General features: G+C 36.4%; 2 protein-coding genes across 2 annotated transcripts; both read left to right on the top strand.

Annotated features, from left to right (window-relative positions):
- Positions 1-1,013: 1,013 nt before the first annotated feature.
- LOC140157255 (mitogen-activated protein kinase kinase kinase 21-like) lies at positions 1,014-8,567 on the top strand. Its single transcript, XM_072180383.1, has 3 exons — positions 1,014-1,236; positions 3,629-4,437; positions 6,227-8,567. Exons 2-3 carry the CDS (start codon positions 3,630-3,632, stop codon positions 7,123-7,125), a joined length of 1,707 nt encoding a protein of 568 aa, XP_072036484.1. The 5' UTR covers positions 1,014-1,236; position 3,629; the 3' UTR covers positions 7,126-8,567.
- A 2,316-nt stretch (positions 8,568-10,883) lies between these two features.
- Positions 10,884-14,645, top strand: LOC140156391 (uncharacterized). Its single transcript, XM_072179349.1, has 2 exons — positions 10,884-11,869; positions 13,306-14,645. Exons 1-2 carry the CDS (start codon positions 11,077-11,079, stop codon positions 14,190-14,192), a joined length of 1,680 nt encoding a protein of 559 aa, XP_072035450.1. The 5' UTR covers positions 10,884-11,076; the 3' UTR covers positions 14,193-14,645.
- Positions 14,646-22,757: the final 8,112 nt, after the last annotated feature.

Below are 22,757 nucleotides of genomic sequence, written 5' to 3' on the forward strand. Positions count from 1 at the left end.
TGATATGAAATGGGAATAAAGGTGCCCTAACAAGTGAAGTGAGCTATTTCCATTGGCCTTAAAAAAAAATTCCACTAGGCCCCATGTCAATGGGGAATATCTCTGAAGTTGGCTTATTTTGGTAAAAATTTACAACATTGCTCTGTCAGCAAATTTGGAAATTTTCAAGAAATGTTGCCGTTTTTTAGCAACTTTGGGCATTCTCCTTGCGACATATACCTAGAACAAAAGTAACATACAGTGTTTGAAAAGTATTTTTGTATTTTCCAATAAAATCTTTAACAACAACCCAAAGTGGCGCTTGTATCCATTCGGATACACATGAGACATCCCAGCAAACACAAAACGTTTTCGACATCATTCGCAAAAAGTTATAAAAGGTTGTCAGAAAACGTTTAAATGTCGGGTTATATAAAGGGTATATTAAGGGTATAAAACGTTTTCATAACATTAAAAACATTTTTGATAATCAACTGCTCAGCAAACACAAAATGTTTTACAGGAAACGTTTAAAATGTCGGGTTATATAAAGGGTATAAAACGTTTTTATAACATTCCAAAAACATTTTTGAAAACTTGATACAAAACATTCTAAACAGAATGTTATTTTGGGAGTTGAAAAAATATTTTGCGAAAAATGTTTGCCCAAAATATTTGCAATAACGTTTTAAAAACGTTTTCATGACCTTTATATAACCCGACATTTAAATGTTATCAAAACGTTTAAAAAAATACATTTTAAGAACATTTGGAAAAAATGTTTGCAAAAATAGTTTACAATAACATTTTGAAAACATTTTAAAAATATTGTTGTAGTGTGTTTTCATACCAAACGTTTTAAAACGTTTTCATGACCTTTATATAACCCGACATTTTAATGTTATTAAAACGTTTTTACCTAAACCAAAAGCCAAAATACAACTTATTTAAAACGTTTTTAAAACGTTTTGTGTTTGCTGGGATGCGCACTCAATTGGGACGTCACTGTTGTGGAAGGTGCGAATCGTCAGACATGTGTGTTTGTGAAGCTCTTTTGTATACATTATTCTCCTCCACCCCAGCCACGGCTAATTATTATGTGAATCAAATTTTTAATTTTGAACTTTACTGGTTCCGTTACCCGCAATACAAAAACAGGACAAAAGATAAGCGCACATTCCCTTTTAAAGGGATTTTTTTGTTAGCAGTGGAACAGTGTATATCGTGATCATACACGGAAATTCGATCATCAGCATGGTAAGTTTTGTTTTTCCAAATCATATTTCATATGAAATTTTACGCTTTAGAGCTCATAAGTCTTACGCTCGTTTAAATTATGCACATTTTGTTTGTTTGATTAAACAAAATAAACATTTTATTTTGCCTACACTGAAACTAGTAGGCCGATAGGCCCTACAGTATATGCTTGACATTGAAACTATATCCTACTAGAACTTCCTAGCTGTTTAAGAGTCATAATGTAGTCATAGGCGTAGATCCCGGGGGGATGGGGTATTTATCCCCCCCAATATTTTGCCAGGGGGGATGATCCATACAATCATCCCCCCAATGTTGACGCCTGTATATGGGTTTCCAATCACATTAACCCCATATTTGTCCATTTCAACCTAAAAAGTGCTAAATTTTTCGCGCTCCGCGCGAATTTATTCAACTTTTGTACAATATTTCACCAGTTTAGCTTTAATATTGCAAAATTTTTCGCGCTTATTTGTACCATAACCTTATGTTGTCGCCAAAAGGTGCTGACTTCAAGAATTTTTTTCTAACCCCATCCCCCCCAATGGCGAAAAGAAATCTACGCCACTGAATGTAGTCAACAAAATATCTTGTGGGCTTGTCAGGCAATGGACTGCAATTGATCCTTACAATTTCCTGCTGGTTTCCTGTAATCCAGGTCAATTTTGCATGATAGGCCTACCTGTCGAACCTTTCATTCGTTACATTGAAAACATTTAGGGGCCGATTTTATGCAGGATTTAGTTGGATATAAATTATTTACTGCCCTTCTGCAACATCCAAAAAGTTAAAATCTGGTGAGGTAGTAATTGCTAGGTCTACTTAGTATAATTATAATGATCCCCTTTGCAAGAATGAGGGTGACATATCCCATATTAGGATGTAAACATTTAACATGAAACATATTGATTACTCGAAATATGGGCATAGAAATGAATGTAAATAAATACTAATTAATCCAGTTTTCTCTTTATACGCACCTTATAAGGCCAAAAAATGTTTGCTTGCCCTTATAATATTTTTTTTTTAGTTTTAGTTTATAATTTTAATGGATTTTTATTACTTTTTCTGAGTCTAAATTTCATTTCAAAGCTAAATTTGGCCAACAATATTTTTCTTAAGAAGAAAATCATTACTGTAAACTCGACATTATAACATTTATAACTATCCAATAAACTGCGTCTTATGCCTGTAAGTATACAGTCGTTCTAATTGAATCAATTTCTAAGGTATATATCCCCATATATCTTGCGTATTGAAGGTCTGAAGTGAAGTATTGATGTATATCTTTCCATTACCAAAGTTCATTGTCTACAGGCCTATACAAGGGCAAGGAAACAATATTTTCCTTGGCCTAAATTATAAACGGCTCTTTTCAGAGCCACCATATCTTAAGTAGATGAGTAACAATCTACTTGTATTGTGGCAAGGGATCCCGGTATGAATGATACTCTGTCTCTAACTAGCTTTGTCCTGAAAATAAAAGGTTAAGATTACTTGTAACGAAATCTTAACAGTTTAGCCACAGTGCTTATATCGGAATAAAGAACCTTCTTTCGTTTTCGGAATAGAGAACCCATTTTTTCATATTCGGAATAGAGAACCCTTTTTCATATTCGGAATAGAGAACCTTTTCTGTTTTCGGAATAGAGAACCTTCGTAATAGAGAACCTTTTTAATTGTCGGAATAGTGAACCTTCGGAATAGCGAACCTTCGGAATAGCGAACCTTCGGAATAGCGAAGTTCGCCCTTGTCTATGAAGCAGTGTAATACACATATCAATCATAACTCGCGAACGCAAATTCGGAATCAACTGAAATTTTGGGAATAGGTTTTTTTCGTGGATATCTGATGAAAAATGACATAAATAGAGGATGCTAGGATCACGAAATACTCCTTTAAGTGATAATTAATTACTTACTTAATAGATAAACTTAGATTGACAATTAATTAATATACTGCGCACATGCCACATATGACAAAAAGGATCTTTATACTTAAAAGTATTTTCTTTGAGACACTAAACAATGCTAAAACTAAATTACCATATAAAGTGGTAGATAGATGGAGAATAAAAGTCTGCGTTCTTTATTTCCCCAACTTATATCAATTTGAATGAAAAAGAGCATTTCAAAAACAACAAAATTGCATACATATCCAGCGAAACACGCAGAGTATTTCAAAGTATGACAAACAAAAACAGGAAGAAAGATGTTTTGCCGGGATGATTTGCTTCTATAGGCACTGCCGCCAAATGTGTTCGATCTTTGGTTCGACCGTCGATGCTGCTTTGATGCTTTATTAATGAACTATGAACTCATTTTAATTCATAATTAGGTCATAGCCGTAATGACGGTACTACTAATGATGATGTTTTCTAAAATCTTTCAGAATGAGCGAAGAGACAATGGAAAGCAAAATTGATTTCGGTGACCTTCAGTTCCACGAGTCTCTCGGTGAAGGTGGCTTCGGATCGGTTAACCGTGTAACCTTCAAAACGCCCTATAACGGATACACGGAGGCGGCAGCAAAGAGCGTGATTGATTTTAGGAAAGAAGAAGTTGAAATACTAGCCAAACTTTCTCATCCTCACGTGGTTAATTTGATAGGATTTTATCAGAATGGTCCGGTCAAGATTATCTTTCTTGAGTACGCAACGGGTGGATCCCTTCATGGCTATCTATCAGATGAATCAAAACCCTTACCAGAGGACCTGAAAAGGAAATGGATATGTGAATCAGCACTCGGGATCCAGTACCTTCATGCAAATAAGTGTTTACACAGAGACATTAAAGCAAATAATTGTCTGCTATTTGAAGATAATATCTTGAAACTGTGTGATTTTGGATTTGCTCGAGAGACTGATCATTCAGTAACTATGTCAAGCCAGAAAGGGACATATCAATACATGGCTCCAGAGCTGATAAATACATCCGACACCAATCTAGCAGTCTACTCCAGATATGCTGATATTTACGCGTATGGGATGTTGGTACTTGAAATATGTACGCGTAAACGCCCCTTCCATGGGATGGAGTATGCGTATGTTGTATTTCAAGTAGGCGAGGGCAAGTTACAACCTCGTATTCCACGGGATTGCCCCACTGATCTTGCTGTCTTGATGAGGCAATGTTGGCATCTTAACCCAAGAAAACGTCCGAGCATCGACATAGTGTTAGAGGTTATGGAATCTATGCAAGGTATTTATCCAATTTAGGATGGGGTGTTCCCCATACAAAAATTGGGAGGGGCGTGTCCCCTTTGTTCACAGTAGGGTCCACCGCATATGCCAACAATATGCCTATGTCATTCATTACAATTGAGGCATCGATGTGATTATATAAAATGCATTATGTGTTTATCAAGTACAAAAAAGATGTTGGAAAATTGCCTATATCCAAAAACAATAAGAGTGGGCTGTAGCATTTTTAATGTTAATTTGGTTTTAAATCCTGGCAGAATTTAATTGACCTTTTCGGTAAATCCCATAAGCCTTTGGGGTAGACCTGAGATGTCGTCATTTGACGTCACGCCGATGTGCACATCATTTAAAGAACATCGTTACCGCGAATTTCAATGCTGTCAAGTGCGCAGTAACGATGTGACGACATCACTGGTCTACACGCAAATGGGATTTACCGAAATGTCAATTCCCAGAATTCTTGTCAAAGAAACCAAGACGACTTCATTGTCGATGCACGCTCGGCCATAGTCACCTCCGTCTCCAGTTTTATTTCACTCACTGCGTTTATGTGGAGAGCGAGCGGACATAAGAAACTTATTCTGTGGGACACATTGCACAGTTCAGTGGTTTAGAGAAAGTAGTCAAATGGCCAGTCACACTGAGGACAGTGTTGCTAACTATGCAGCCTTTCCGCCCAAGGTCAGAACTACCAGAGCTTGAGCTGATGTATTTAAAGAGGATGGTCTTTACGCCGTACGCCGAACCCTGCCTTATAAATATTATGGGTTGAAATCAATGAAATGATGAACTATCATGTTCTTATTCATAAGTATATCAAACATTCTTATGTAATTGACACCACAAACTAAATGCATATACTTACATTATTGTTACCAAAAAACTTAGTGGCATTATCTCAAAGCGGAAACCATTTTTTAAGCTGTGGAATTAAGGCATACCAACATTGTATATTTTCATTGAGAGACGTTAGAATTGTCAAAAGATTTGCTTCTTGCATAATTAGAAAGAGTGGGCACCATTACTCACTAAAGTACCAAAAGGTGTACATTTGAAGAAGTATTGATTATGAGGAAAAGCAGAGTATCAAGTTAAATTTGCCATAGTAAAACTGTAGTGCGTCCAATTAAGTATTCATGTAGATATGCAATGAATAAGTTTGAAATTCAAAGTTCGCGGTTCGCATCAACCACGGGCATCGGCAATGACGTAGTTTGCGTTTTATGCAAATGTTTCTGGAAATTAACGAGAAGGTAAATTGCGGTGTTTGACAATATAAATCTATATAATCAAAATGTGTGATAGTTCTCTTTTGGTTGTTTGATGGCATGTAGAATTATAGTAATTTTAACTAAATGTGAACACTGATGGCACTATTGACCCTCAATCTTATTAGCATATTTGCCAGGGGTATAGACTCTTGAACATCAGACAAACCCGCAGACAAATTAGTTACAAATAGCAAGGAAATTAAAAACAACTATTGATCACGAAATTAAAGGAATTAAAATGTATGCACTAGCGCCCTCAAGTTTCACACAAATAATACAGTTTATAGAATAAATATTACCACAAAAAGCAGAAAAGATGAATAATTTTACAATTAAAGGAAAATCGATATCAAAAATAGTTCAAAAATATGTGTATATTACTTTAGTGTGAAAGCTGTTGGTATTGCCCTGGTCTAGAATTACATTATGTTTTGTTAGAAAAATAATCGCATCAAACAGCAACTTGATCTCTTCATGCCTTTATAAATGTCTCTTTTACACATTTACTTATCGTAGGCTTATCGAACGAAACATCATCTCACCAATCGCCATCAAGCAGATCAAGAGTTGGCTATCAAGATGAAGCTGTTTTGACTACTCAGCCTCTTCAAGACTCCATGAAAGCTAAAAGAATAGCCTGCTGTCCTAATGGCGACGTAGTGATCGGGGCTTTGAGTAAGGTCTACATACTCAGCGGAGAAAGTAATCAAACAGCGCGTGTTACATGTATAATACAAGTGACGCCGACCATTTGGAGTATAGCTGTTTCTCCCCAAGGGCATATCATAACTGTAGACGGATCCAGAAAAGTGAAGGTGTTTGACAAGAGAGGGGAAGTCTTGCATGATATATCTACTTTGATGGGCGATGAGGATCTTAGATCACAAGTTGAGCCGACTTGCATTGCCGTAGATAAAGAAGGCCGTATATTAGTGGCAGATAGCTGGAAGGATGTTTTAACTGTCCATTCGTTTCCTGGTGGCGAGGTTATGAGTAAGATCAAGCGTCGTATACATTCAATTCATAGCACTATAGCGGTGAACAGCAGAAGTCAAATCCTGCACCACTTTCGTTCAACCGGTTCTGTATACAGCCAAGTAGCTGCAATAGATTACTCAGGTCATGAAGTGTTCAGCTTCATACCCAAGATAGATGAGGAGCTTACCACGGGTAAGAAGGTCAGACCACGTGGAATAGTTTGCGATGCATATGACAATATATACATTATTGTGAAGGTAGTAGTGGGGTTCGTAAGTTTTGAGAACACAGGCCACCTGCACAAGTACAGTCCAACGGGTGGGTTTCTGGGATGTTTAGCCAAAGGTTTATATAAACCATGTGGTTTGGCAATAACCACCGATGGATCAGCTTTGAAAATTGCTGACCATAACTCAATACTCACCTACAATTTGTGAGCGAGTAGGGCAGTAGGCTACTTGATGAATCCAAAATTATGTTGGCTATAAAAGTATAATGGCTGGGTGGCAAAGAAATATCGTGCAAGTGGCAAGAGGCTCTTTATAACAAAGAATGCCGATATACAATACATTCACTTGTGCATCATTAGATATAGGAGGGGAAAAGGAAATCTTTACTCTTCTTCTTCCTTATAAGTGCCTCCCTCATATGTATGAGTATTATCGCACTGCGTACAGACAAGCTGTACTTATTTTTTACTCTGGAACCTAGAGTAGATGAGTGTATTTTTGAAGTACAGTCAATAGTACCGGGATGATCCCCTGCTCTTTTCGAATAGTCTGTGACGTTCTCTGACCGACAGCTTAAAGTGCCCTCCGAAGCACTAAGCAAGTATAGTGAAGTGTCTTGCTCAAGGACACAAAGAGCCAGCCGAGCTCAGGCGGACCCGGGATTCGAACCTTTGACCCTTCTGTGGGATGATAAAAAATCACCACTGATGAGGAAAAAACACAAGGAAAGAGACAGTGTTACCATGGACCAAATGGTCATTAAAAATGTAAGCAAAGTGCCAAATGTCACCGAGTAATATACTTTATAGATAGAATGAGTGAAGGTAGAGCCTACAATAACGTAAGTGTTGGAAATTAATGTGTTCAGCGGGTTTTGATATACCTCATTCGGGACGATTCGACTTTATTCACATTTCATTATATCCATTTTAATAATGCCATATATCATTTTCCGAGCTTTGCATTGTGTTAAACTAATTCAAAAACTATTTACCACTGTAATGTCAGACATAACTCTTTTATTTGTGGTGCTCCACAATGATCGATATTGGGTCCAATACTGTGTATACGTTATGAAAAGGTTATAACTTGCAAGTCAAATATACCTGAATTGTTATTATTAATGATATCACATATTTATATATTTACATGAACATATTGAAGGCGAAATAAGCAGTTTATGAAAAGTTTTTAGAAGTCGACAACTGTTAAAGTAAACAAACTGTTAGTGATTGGCCATCAGAATGAAATGAACTTTACACCCGAGATGATATCAACGAAACAAATTGTCATACAAAATCTTGATTGTTAAACACAGCACGATTTCAATATCATTTTAGATGATAACACTTTTCAAAGGATACTACACAATCGTTTGTCTGTTGTGCTAATTCATAAACGAAAATCGCACATAGAAATACCATGTAATACTGGTTTTTACAAACAAGATAAAACACGTTATTCCAGTTCGTATGAAGTGAAAACACTTTATTCTAGTTCGCATGATATTAATCTTTTACTGTATATTGATATTGCCTTACCCGAATTGTGTAGGGAAATACTTATAGAACTTATATGAACAAACTGATAAATGGGCAACAAGAACTTAAACTACATGTATTACACAATAAAATAATCAATTATTCTATATTCACCATACAGAACACACCATTGGGTGTTAGTTAATTTTGTGGAAATTGGAAATAAAATATGATTAAAGAGAAAAAGGAATGAATGAATGGAAATTCTTAATTGATCTCCATAGAAAAATTTCCATAGAAAATAGGGTAGGGTTTTGAAATGGGGGGGCACATCCCATCAAAGCCTTTGCATCGGGGCCTGAGATTGGAATTCCAGTTTCCTTTCTCACGAAGTAAGGGCTAAGAGTAAAATTGTACAATTGTGTTTGGGAGTGGCCTTCTCTCTTTTCTCTTTTTCCTAGCTATTTTCTTCCATTTCTTGCTTTGTTTATCAAAGCTATCTAGGCCAGCATGCATATATTAGCCTACACTGGCTATCCAGGCTTGTGCATTTGTATTGAGCTTGGAACGGTCCATGGTTTTCCATGGATTAGCATGTGTTCCTCACGGACCAACTTGGATAAACAAACAAACAAACAAAATAATGCAAGTATCCCCGCCCCCTCCCACTGATACAAAGTAGTGAAAAAATATTTTCTAATATTATTCTATTAACCCGTAATCATAACGATAACAGTAGAAGATTATTATACAGGATTTTTCTGAAAGATTGGTACCGAGCTAGTTTGGTTCCTCTGCTTACTTCCATGGATAGATATCCAAATTGAAACTCAGATTTACCCAAAGCATAGACTGGTTCTAAAATATCGGATTCTGTTGTACAAGTACTAATCCGTACGACCGGCGTTTGCTCACGATATAACCATTTTAGTGATCGCGACATGGATTTATTTGGGTACTTCGTTCACGATAAACATTTATTTTGTTTCCGCAATCACACCGTTTACAAGTTATTGTTTGCTTTACACTCGTGTTGCGTATCTAATGGCTCAATACGGGAATTGAGCAAGAAAAGACTCGTGTATACCATTTGGAGTGTTTTCCAAAAAAAGTACATATTTTTGGAATTTGCCGGCTTATATTCAACATTTTGTTACGTAATAGCAGAGGTCATACCGGTAATAATTACCGGAAGGAAGTTAAGTTGCCATCGTACTTTTACAGTACATTGCCATCGTGTACAAATCAGAATTTTGAAAAAGCATTGATGTTATCAAATGTTACAATATTATTTTTTATAGGAGATTGCAGAAATGATGTTAGTCGTGTTTCTGTATACCAATGTTTCAGAAACACCCTGTAGATATGGCAAAGAGAAAGCAAATCTTAGGTTCATAGTACTGTAACTCGGTATTCAAATGAACCTGGTGTTTTTGCAATTTATTTTTAGCAGAATGAAGTATTCTCACATGTGTAAGGTATCGTGATCCTCATGTACACGGAAATCTGGTAGTATGTTGTTCACCAAAACTATCGCTTTAAGAGTAGTACTTTACCCTGGCCAATTTTGTGCCTATTTTTGCATTTTTCTCAAAAATTATAGCGCATTGGTGACAAGTAAGATATGTATATTATAGGGCAAGGACTACAACTACTGCACTGAAAATTCAGCAACTCAAGGCAAGTAGTTATTGATTTATTGATCAAATACAGGTTTTCCCTAATTTTTGACTGTAACTCCACAAGTGTTGTATGTGCTGAAATAAAATTTCCAGTGCAGTAGTTGTAGTCCTTGCCCCTATAATATACACATCTTACTTGTCACCAATGCGCTATGATTTTTGAGAAAAATGCAAACATAGGCACAAAATTGGACAGGGGTGTAGTACCCCCTTAACTACCGAAACAGAAAGTATATCCACTGCTTATGTTACCAGTCAGATTGATAAATGTAGTCACCAAATAATATCTAGTGGGCCTGTAAGGCAATGGCAGTTGATCCTTAGATTTCATTGTTTCCTGTAATCCACGTAAGACAAGTTTTGAATGACAATTTCAACACTTTCATTAATTAATTCAAACATTCAAGTGGCTGGAGAGGGACGGATGTATCCATATGGACCCAAAATTTGATTTTTCTGCAATAGTGCATAACTCTCTGTGTTCAGAGCCATCATTTCTTAAGTATAGGCAATCTGCATGTACCGGTACATGCAGAACTCCCTAATTGTTTTGTCCTAAAGAAGTCAGAGCTAACACTGACGAAACTTGACAGTTTTAAACTTGGTTGACACTGACATGTTGAAGCCCTCAATTTGTAGGAGCAAATCTGTACCTTGGCTTGTTAATATCTTGTTAAGTGATAATTAATTATATATTTAATAGATAGACATGCCCCCATGGCTAATTAATTGATTAATCAACGGATTAGGTGTAAGGCTATACTAACCTTTTCAACACATGACAAACCACAATAACCGAGAACGGTGTCTGTTTCATTTTTGCTTTCACTTATTAGTATGATTAGTTTCCTTACTTCTTTCAAAATGTAAATGTTTGACCAATCTGGTGTTCAGAGAAAACAAGGGTAGATACAATAATCTGCAAAGTAAATGATTCTGACGGGGATTCTGCACATGAGGACAGTTGTATATTATTCAGAATAAGCGAGTAAATAATGGAAAGCGAAATTGATTTCGGTATTCTACAGTTTCACGAATCTCTTGGTGAAGGTGGCTTCGGATCGGTTAACCGTGTAACCTTCAAAACGCCCTATAACGGATACACGGAGGCGGCAGCAAAGAGCGTGATTGATTTTAGAAAAGAAGAGGTTGAAATATTAGCCAAACTATCTCATCCGCACGTGGTTCGCTTGATAGGATTTTATCGAAATGGTCCGGTCAAGATCATTCTTCTGGAGTACGCGACTCGTGGATCCCTTTACAACTACTTATCAAATGACTCCAAACCCTTACCCGATGACCTGCAACGAAAATGGATACGGGAAGCAGCACTCGGGATCCAGTACCTTCATGCAAATAAGTGTTTACACAGAGACATTAAAGCAAATAATTGTTTGCTATTTGAAGACAATATCTTGAAACTCTGTGATTTTGGACTTGCCAGAGAGACTGATCATTCAGTTACTATGTCAAGCCAGAAAGGGACATACCAATACATGGCTCCAGAGCTGATAAACACATCTGACAGTAATCTAGCATCTTACTCCAGATATGCGGATATTTATGCGTATGGGATGTTGGTACTTGAAATATGCACACGCAAACGCCCCTTCCATGGAATGGAGTATGCGCATGTTGTCTTTCAAGTAGGCGAGGGCAAGTTACAACCCCGTATTCCACGGGATTGCCCCACTGATCTTGCTGTCTTGATGAGGCAATGTTGGCATCATCATCCAAGACAACGCCCGACCATCGATAGAGTGTTGGAGGTTTTGGAATCTTTTGAAGGTACTTACTCTTAATGTTGTTGTTAATTACAGCCTGTCTCAAAAAAAGTTGTGCAAGTAAAAAGCGCCCTCTTTGGCGATTAGGAAATACCGTTGTGACATGATGTTTACATCAACGTCAAGGGCACAGTCTTAGCTCTCAAATACCGTTTGTTCTGTTCAATTTGCTCTTTTTAATCTCGAGATATGTTTAGTTAAGAACGAAAGGGTAAAATCACAATTGTGCCACTTTTACTAGGGAATAGGGCTGTACATGTAAATCAATGATAGCTGATGTTGATGCGCCTAATGCCCCCCCCCCCCCTTTTGTGGCTCGTGCATTAGACGCATCAACACCAGCGCGCGTGCATTATTTTGTCTAATTTCATTAATTTGTCAAATTTCATGAACTTGTCAAAGTTCATTAACCCATAAGTGTGTAATATTTGTTTGTCTTTTAACATGTCTTGAATGACAAAAAGAACAGTATTTACCATGGTAAAATCATTGACATGTATTTAATTTTGCAGGAGAATGTGAAATATTTATTTATCGTTTAATTTGTCGTAAGAGGAAAAAGAGAATCATTATACCTTTATCATGATAAAACATTAAAAACAATTTTGTATTGTTGTGTAATTGATGCATTCTTTTGATTTCACGAAGGAACTCTTGATAAACTTCATGCTATCATTGATTTACATGTACATCCCTCTTCCCTAGTAAAAGTGGCACAATTGTGATTTTAGCCTTTCGTTGTTAAGTAAGCATATCTCGAGATTAAAACAAGCAAATTGAACAGACTAAACGGCATTTGAGAGCTAAGACTATGCCCTTGACGTTGATGTAAGCATTATGTCACAAAGGTATTTTCTAATTGCCACAGAGGGCGCTTTTCACTTGCACAATTTTTTTTGAGACAGGCTGTATGTCAATGTCATTGTTGTTTTGCATATTAGACTTTGATGCTATTATATAGATTTGAAACTTAACAATCTGCTTGTTTGGTAACAAACTGCCCATATCGGAAACAATAGCCTGAGTAGAACAATGTTAAGTTAATTTTAGTGATCTGTGCAATAAATTTGTGCAGGTGGAAGGGTGATTTTTTGCCAAATATCGTTCGCCTCTTATACCGAATAGGTGAATTGCAGTATTAAACAATGCCAATATAAATCTATAATCAAAATGTGCGACGCAATTTTCATCTCCAGTGCCGCCGACAAGGTGGTTAAGGGGGTGCATTACCCCCGGGCCCGGGGTCATTGGCGGTCCGTAAAAGATGAAATAAGCATATCTTAATGGGCCCATAAAAGCAAAGAAAATACACCTCAGAGGGTCGTAAAAAAGGAACACGTGCGATCATTTTACCCCGGGCCCGTAATGGCCGGCGGCACTGTTCATCTTTCTCACCTCTATCTCCATTATTTAAATTGCTTTTGCATCCGTTATTTGCAGTATCGAAGGAAACTCCCTCTCTATCGCTATCAAATAGGTCAAATGTTTGCTATGGAAATGAAGCTGTGATGACAACGCAGCCTCTTCAAGACCCCATGAAAGCTAAGAGAATAGCATGCTGTCCGAATGGCGACATAGTGATCGGTGCTATGAGTAAGGTGCACATACTTGGAGGAAAAGACAATCGAGAAACGTGTGTAACTTTATCAGTGACGCCGCATATTTGGAGTATAGCCGTCTCTCCACAAGGGCACATTTTAGCAATGGACGGAACCAGGAGTGTGAAGGTATTTGACAAGAGATGGAAATTCGTCCAGGATATCTCTACTTTGATGGGCGACGAGGATCCTAGATCACAAGTTGAGCCGACTTGCATGACCGTAGATGCAGATGGTCGTATATTATTAGGCGATATCTGGAGAGATAATCTAACTGTCCATTCATTTCCTGATTGCGAGGTTATGAGTAAGATCAAGTGTCGTATACATTCAGTTCATAGCACTATAGCGGCGAACAGCAGAGGTCAAATCCTGCAGCACTTTCGCTCACCTGGTTCTGTATACAGTCAAGTATCTGCAATAGATTACTCGGGTCATGAGGTGTTCAGCTTCACACCCAATATAGATGAGGATCTTAGAATGGGCAAGAACGTCAGACCACGAGGAATAGTTTGTGATGCATATGACAATATATACATTATTATGAAAGTGGTGAAGGGGTTCGAAAGTTTTGAGAACACAGGACACCTGCACAAGTACAGTCCTACGGGTGGGTTTCTGGGATGTTTAGCTAAAGGTTTATATAAACCATGTGGTTTGGCGATAACCACCGATGGTTCAGCTTTGAAAATTGCTGACCATAAATCAATACTCACTTACAGTTTGTGAGCGAGGAGGATACTTGATAAATCCAAAATATGTTGGCTATAAAAGTATAATGGCTGGGTGGCAAAGAAAAATCGTGCAAGTGGCAAGAGGTTCTTGATAACAAAGAATGCCGATATACAATAAATTCACTTGTGCATCATTAGATATAGGAGGGGAAAAGGAAATCTTCTGTGGGATGATAAAAAAAAATCACCACTGATGAGGAAAAAACACAAGGAAAGAGACAGTGTTACCATGGATTAATACCAAATGGTCATTAAAAATGTAAGCAAAGTGCCAAATGTCACCGAGTAATATACTATATAGATAGAATGAGTGAAGGTAGAGCCTACAATAACGTAAGTGTTGGACATTAAAGTGTTCAGCGGATTTTGATATACCTCATTCAGGACGATTCGACTTTATTCCCATTTCATTCTATCCATTTTAATAATGCCTTATATCATTCTCGGAGCTTTGTGTTACTCCCTATTCCAGAAAAATACAGAACTATTTCTTTTGGATTAAAAATATTATCCTATTTTGCCAAATGAAACATAGCTAAATCATAATCCTTTAGTTGTTCCTAACTGGCAATAAAAGTGAAATTTTAATATTTTTGTAATTTGAAAGAAACGGGGCCAAAAACATGCCCAATTTTGCATGTTTTCTTACAATTGCAGTCACAAAATTCTAAGACTTGGCACAAGTCTAAGCATTCAATATCTTGAGTATAGGCTAAGAGTTAGCCCATAATTTTAATATTTGATGTTGTTTTTGACAATTGATTACGAAAAAGATTAGAAAATGTGTTTTCCAAATATTAGAATGTATAACTTGAAATTAGTCTTGATACAGGTCTTTAGGCTTGATTGTCACAGCATGCGAAAAACACCCTAAAAACACATGTTTTTGTCCCTTATTTTTAAACATTTACCAAATATTAAAATTTCGCTTTTATTGCCAGTTAGGACTAACTAAAGGATTATCACTTATGTTTCATTTGTGACCCGGCAGCACAAACGAGCCGTAAATTCCCTAAATTGTATTCTGAGTTATGGTGTAAAATGTGTACGAAGGTCGTATTCATCGGTCACTTAAGCTGACGCGACATCTGTCTTATTTTGATAGTCACAACACCAATCAATAATCCTATTATTGAAGTGGATAATAAGCTTCTACCTTAGATGTCTATAGAACTTTTAATATAGCTCTGGTCTTTGTTTGCTTTTGCTAAATCCTTTTCAAGTGGTGGGTTATTTGTATAGGTATGCATAACCAACAATTAACAATGAGAGAACCGTCTTAAACCTCGTTGACTTGGGGATGATTTGAAATGACCGCCAATTATGACTGTTTGATATTTATTGCCAGCAATGTGGAAAAAGAGACACACATAGAAACGAAAAAAGCTATAATTTTGTTGAAGGAGCAAAGTTTAACTAACCATAACTCCGCTTCTGGATATCGTTTGAAGTCAAATGATATACCATTTTTAAGTTTATGATGTTTATTTTTTAAACACGAAATAAAACAAAATTGACAGGGGGAGGAATTTACGGCTCATATTTACGGTCACATTTGGCAAAACAGGAGAATATTTTTTAATCAAAACAATTAGTTCTGTATTTTTCTGGAATATCGATTAGACTAATTCAAAAACTATTTACGTAATTGAAAACAAATTGTTATACGCCTGACCACTGTAATGTCAGACATTACTCTTTTATTTGTGGTGCTCCACAAGGATCGATATTGGGTCCACTACTGTGTATACGTTATGAAAAGGATATAACTTGCAAGTCAAATATACCTGAATTGTTATTATTAATGATTCCACATTATATTTACATAAACATATTGAAGGCAAAATACGCAGTTTATGAAAGTCAAAAAATTCTTCTAATTTAGTTTATGAAATGTTTTGAGAAGTGGACAACTGTATGCTTTTCTGTTAGTGATTGCCCATTAGAGTGAAGTGAATCTTAGTACACCCCAGATGACATCAAAGAAGCAAATTTTCATACAAAATCTTGATTGTTAAACACAGCACGATTTCAATATCATTTTGGATGATAAAACTTTACACAATTGTTTACATACTGCAGTTACTGTCCGTTTTCCTATACACAATACACAGTGCTCTTACCATTGACGCGTAACCTCTACAAATAGTGTATGATAGAAGTATGGGTAATTGCCTAGTTAACGTCGCTGTGTGAAAAATAACCGGCCAATATTAAAAGTACTCTTCTGAAATTCTAGAAAATATAGTTTTGTAACATGTCCTAAATTTTTAGCTAATTTAGGTGTTTGGAAATATTCGCACTTTGGTGTTTTAGGAAGGATATGTAAACGACAGATAACACCAAAAAATATGAAGAAGTTATTTCCAAACCGTGTTACGGCCCACAGCCATTATGTGTCTCATTTTCAAGAATGTGGTTAACAATATGCACAGTATTGTCTCATTTCGTGAACAAAGGCCACATAGGTTATTGTTACCTTGCTTTTGCTTTATAATCGTTCACCCAACTGAAACTATAATACCAGCTCATTGCTCATCACACAGGTAAAACAGACACATGTGTGTGTGTGGATTTAACCAGAGAAGATCTGATGTAACATAGTTGAGCTGTTTTCAATGAGTGTTATCTTGGTTTAATAGCTTTTAATGGGGTTTAAGTCCTGCAAAGGTCGTGGTGAATTCTACTGTAGACATGGTCTGTCGTGCTAATTCATAAGCGAAAATCTCACATAGAAATACCACGTAATACTGGTTTTATAAACAAGTTAAAACACATTATTCCAGTTCATATAAAGTTAAAACACTTTATTCTAATTCGTATGATATTAATCTATATTTTGATATTGCCTTACCCGAATTGTGTGGGGAAATACTTATAGAACTCATACGAACAAACTTAAAAATCTGCCAAAATGGGCAACAAGAACCATACAGAACACACCATTGGATGTAATTTGTATACATTTTGTGGAAATTGGAAATAAAATATGATTAAAGAGAAAAAGGAATGAATAAATGGAAATTCTGAATTGATCTCCAAATCACAGAGAACTGATGAGAATGATAACTGGCTTAATGATATTGGTATTGATGAATCAGGCATATCCAGGCATATCTACTGCCGATATTGGTACATGTATTTATTAAGAGCTATCTACTGCTGATACGGGCTGCTGATATTAGTGTAATGTACAGCAAATGTATGCAATAATAATGTTAAACGTCACAAGGCTTAAAAACACATAGAGTGTCGGGTAAGCAGGTATCCCTTTATCTCCTATCAATTTAAAAGAATCTGCAACACCAGTATTCGCGACAGTAAAACAACCAGGTATTATCTGTGTCAGAAGTCTGAACTAGTATATTTCATTGTTTAACAAACAGCAGGGTGTTCATTCCAAAATGGAAACATGTATCAAGGGGAAAATTGAATTCAAAAACAACAAAGTAAGCAACAACATGTGACTGGATTACATGGACAATTAAAGGAATTAGATTTCACAAAACTATCATGAAAATGACAAATATGGTATTGTCAAATCAGTTGCGAAATACGCTAGATGTACAATTGAAATATCAGAGAGATTGCGAAATTTACGCAAAACGTGATACGGGAACGCCAACCGCATGCTACATTAGTCGAAAATTAGTTAGTATGCCCTCTAGAGGGTGAAATACTAACCATGGTAGCATGGCTGAAAGTGGTGAACCATATTGACCATGGTCACAACGGTCAAGCATGGCTAACCGTAACTCGCCAAATGGTCTATAACCGTAACTCGCCAAATGATCTAACCACAACTCATCCTTAGCTCGCCTTTAACTCGTCCGTAACTCGCCCAATGGTCAACCATAACTCGCCCAATGGTTTAACCGTAACTCGCCCTTAACTTACCGCCACATAATTCGCGAAAGCACCTTTTTTCAATTTCGCGAACAGGTGGTATGAAAAATTACCCCTTTATTGTGTTTCGCGAATCGCGTTTCATTACCTGAAAATAACCCCTAATTTCCGCGGATAGATGGAGTGCCGGAACCAGGAATGCATGTTATCACGTGAAGAAAACATCAATCCGGACTAATCTAGTCTATGCCATTGTCGAATTTTGATAAATAAAAATATGTTATTATATTAATCATGATGAACGCATTCCGTTGAACTCACAATTACATTAAAATTAAAGTGTTCAATAGTAAAATGATCATTATGAGTTTATATAATTAGTGACAGTAAAAGTAAAGTATACGTAGGCCCATGTTATTGAATGCAACATCATGACATATCTTGCATGATTATAATGGCTAACTTCAATACTGAACAATTCTGATTTTGGAATCTACTAGTTTATTGATCGCGAAAGCCCGAGTAAAAAAATCCTAACAAACAGATGGAGTACGGTGAGTCGGTGACTGAAAATAACAGATTTGAAAATCTATCAATTGCACACAATACAATCATAGTTTTATGCTTTATAGGTTAGCAACTGTTGTGATTTGGTACTTCACAATATCTTGCGAATGGAAGTGAGCAAAAATTGCATTGATCTGCGAGTGTGTTCAAATATCACAGATATACTTTTGTACCACATGTGGTTCTTGATTTATGTTGTAAAGAGGGCTGAAACAACAAAACTTATTAAAATTAACAACAATAAATCAAGCAAGGTTTCAAAGTACATGTCTATGTTTTGTTGAATGAACGTTTGCAAAACATCGAAGTGTTATTATTCAATAACATGTTAATTTAGATGTTTTGGCTGCTTTAATCAACAATACACGTGTACCCTTAAATAACAGCCAGAGTTGGGAAAATGGGCAAGTGAACTATGGAGAAGTCTAGCACTTATCAGACATAATGTTATTCACTGTTGTAGTGCACGTTAGAATATGACCGTTGCTAGGTCAACAGGATAAGCTTTCTTTGTTACGAACCTCTGATCGAAATGATCGCAACACAAAGTCTATGGCATATCAAAATTCGGAACAGGTGTATGAGCCCAGGCTTAGAGCAGTAACCAATGGTTACTAACGTGCACTACGACAGCGACGGCTGCCAACATGAATTATTCGTCTATACAATATTGATTGTAAGTTTGCTTCTTGAGGTCACATTGGATTCAATGTGGTGTCACAATGTGCAGGATTAGATAGTGCATACTGCAGTTACTGTCCGTTTTCCTATACACAATACACAGTGCTCTTTCCCATTGACGCGTGACCTCTACAAATAGCCCTACGTTAAAAGTATGGGGATATGACTAGTTAACGTCGCTGTGTGAAAAATAACCGGCCAATATTAAAAGTACTCTTCTAAAGTTCTAGAAAATATAGTTTTTAACATGTCCTAAATTTTAGCTAATTTAGATGTTTGGAAATATTCGTACTTTGGTGTTTTAGTTAATGTTATAGGTAATAGTACATTGCCTAGTTAACGTCGCTGTGTGAAAAATAACCGGCCAATATTAAAAGTACTCTTCTAAAATTCTAGACAATATAGTTTTGTAACATGTCCTAAATTTTTAGCTAATTTAGCTGTTTGGAGAGGGTCGCACTTTTGTGTTTTAGGAAGGATATGTAAACGACAGATAACACCAAAAATATGAAGAAATTATTTCCAAACCGTGTTAAGTCAACAATCATTATGTTGCTCATTTTCAAGAATGCTGGTTTACAAAAAGCAGGCAATTGTCTCATTTCGTGAACAAAGGTACACATACCATTGTTTCCTTTCGTTTCCTTTATAATCGGTTACCCAACTGAAGCTATAATACCAGCTTTATTGCGATATCGCACATGAAAACAGACACTTGTGCACAACCAGAGAAGATCCGATTTAATCAGTTGAGCTGTTTCAATGAGTGTTATCTTGGTTTAATAGCTTTTAATGGGGTTAAGTCCTGCAAAGGTCGAGATGAATTCTACTGTAGACATGACTGCATCATGGCATCTATTAAAAAAACTAATTTATTCCAACATGGTTCACTTTTGGAATTGTGATTAATTTTCCAAGCATAGTGCACTTATGTCCACGGCAAATTCACCGTGACCTTTCCAGCCATAAACCCGCTTAGTGAAGATTAAACCGAGATATGCAGTACTAAACCATTATAGTAATCGATTGTCCAACGCAAATTTATTACCATATGATAATATTAATCCAATGAGCGATCGAATTGTCCGCTACGGTCGACTAATCTAATCGATAATGACGCTATTGACATGTACGGGCGGAGCTCCACTGACTGAGCTTTGGGATATTTTTTACTGGTTTGTTGTCATTTACTCATCAAGGCGGTCCACCGTTATTATAAGGACTATGCTAATTTAAAGATTGACATGTAGAGAATAAACCATACTTGATTGACAGAAAGTACTAAATTTGTACCTATTACGGTTTCATGACACCCCTCTTGCAAATACGACCAAGCCAGGGTGGCCCGGTGAAGCAAAATGTGCATTGGAATAACACGGGAGTTTGGAGATAGATGGTATATTTCTTATACAAATGTATGGTCCCCCGTTTTTAAAACTTGTACCGGATTGAAAATTCAGATATTTTCAAAAGAATAAGTAATTGAAACATAGAGAAAGTACTAAAATCATAGCTTTTATACATTTTCATATATGACGCTAACTAGTTCATCACCTATATCTTCAACACAGCGCTACCAATAGGGTTTAATCGCCTATTGTGAGTGCCCCTGTGTTGTGTGCATACATGTAGTTAACAATAACTGCATGATGGTATAAGGATATTTTTTTGGCGCAGTATAGTTAATTGTCATTTGTATTCTCGATTATTTATCTTTGATAATTAACATCTCTTTTAAGCTGATAAATCGTGGTTTGCTGCATATTTATCTCTTAGAAATCAATATTATTTGAATATAATTCTAAAACGCAGAGGGGGTCACACAGTTACATAGTTAATTGTCATTTGTATTCTTGATTATCTTCGTTTATTGACATCTCTTTTAAATGCTGATAAATCGTGGTTTGCTGCGCATTCATCTCTTAGAATTCAAAATTATTTGAATATAATTCTAATACGCAGAGGGGGTCATATAGCAGGATTTCACTCCACTGTACTTAGCTACTTCAAAGTCAGGCAAATTTCAAAGTTTATGCAAATAATACATTAAATATGATACTCATTTTTTATAACGATATGGAATACGAAATATACCAGCTTATACTATGCAGAAAGGTTGATACGCATTCCACGTATCCAACAAGCCACGCTCCCTCTGCATGACTTTAACTCTAAAATGCAACTCTAACTCTAAATCGAACTCTAAAATGTAACTCTATCTCTAAAGTGCAACTCTAACTCTAAATCGAACTCTAAAATGCAACTCTAACTCTAAATCGAACTCTAAATGTAACTCTAACTCTTACTCCAACTCTACTCGTACTCATAAAAAATAAACACTCATGCTATGACTATCGCCAGCTATCATCATGATAATATAAATTTGAATAACAATGCGGCTCATGCTAATTACACGTTGCCACTTCCATATAATTATATTCCATGCTAAAGTGCCCGATCAACACCAAGACATCCTGAGATATTATTATATTGCAAGCTCAGCGTAGTTTATTTCGTGAAAGAGTAAGAGTCATAAATGATAAAGTGGTAAATTTAAGAAGTCGAAAATCGGATTTAGAAAAGAAATTGAAGGCCGTAATTCCCAGGTGTAATTCCCGCGAAATCAGATTTGACATAGAAATCTCGTCCCACCTTTTAGAACGAGAATTCGCGAGAACACATTCGAGGAAACTAAATGTCGCCATGCGTACGCAAGCTGCAGAATTTTCCAGAGAGATACCAAAATAAGAAGTCACAACACGGTTTGCCTACTGCTGCTTTGGAACCCGACAGCTCCCGACCTTACAGGAACACAGCTTAAAAAGTAGGTAGTTATTCTTAGAATAATGTACATGCAAAAGTGCTTTTAATTAAAATAATGCAGTGTCTCTGTGCTGATACATGTAGAGGAAATTAACGTTGTGAAGATAGGACATCCGGGCCCTACTCTGCCATGGTAAAGGTAACCATGGTAACGGTACATGAAAACAGCCTTTTGCGCCTTACTAATATATATATATATATAAATTAATCATTGTGTGTGTAAGGATGAGTTTATACTCATGGGTTACCCATGCTAAGCTGAATCAACTGTACATGTATAAATTATTATATGGTGTTTGCGTATCGCCGGGGAGTGCCATAAATGAATGGTAAACGATATTTAACTTGTGTGCAATACTGTCGAGGTATTCTGGAATTTATTATAATTATTATAATTAAGATGTACCGTGGTATTTAAATCTGTCATCATAATTAATCCATGGTTGACAGGCAGCTACAGGCAAGTTGCAGAAATCAAGAAAAACAAAATGAATCATGATCAAGTAACCAGAAGTAACTGTATTTGGATCATGTACAAATTGTACTTGTCATTGGCTTGTATATAGCCTAAATTAGACTCGTTCGCCAGTCCTACGATACATACCGTACCTAAGGACTGGCTCACGCCATTTTGTCTGTCCAC

This window comes from Amphiura filiformis, chromosome 7, assembly GCF_039555335.1.
Source record: "Amphiura filiformis chromosome 7, Afil_fr2py, whole genome shotgun sequence".
Classification (NCBI taxonomy): domain Eukaryota; kingdom Metazoa; phylum Echinodermata; class Ophiuroidea; order Amphilepidida; family Amphiuridae; genus Amphiura; species Amphiura filiformis.

Bases quoted from the DNA above. Each gene is read 5' to 3' on its own strand.
- LOC140157255 (XM_072180383.1), top strand. From the start codon at position 3,630: ATGAGCGAAGAGACAATGGAAAGCAAAATTGATTTCGGTGACCTTCAG. The intron at 4,438-6,226 runs GTATTTATCCAA...TACTTATCGTAG, and splicing joins GGTTATGGAATCTATGCAAG to GCTTATCGAACGAAACATCA.
- LOC140156391 (XM_072179349.1), top strand. From the start codon at position 11,077: ATGGAAAGCGAAATTGATTTCGGTATTCTACAGTTTCACGAATCTCTT. The intron at 11,870-13,305 runs GTACTTACTCTT...CGTTATTTGCAG, and splicing joins GGTTTTGGAATCTTTTGAAG to TATCGAAGGAAACTCCCTCT.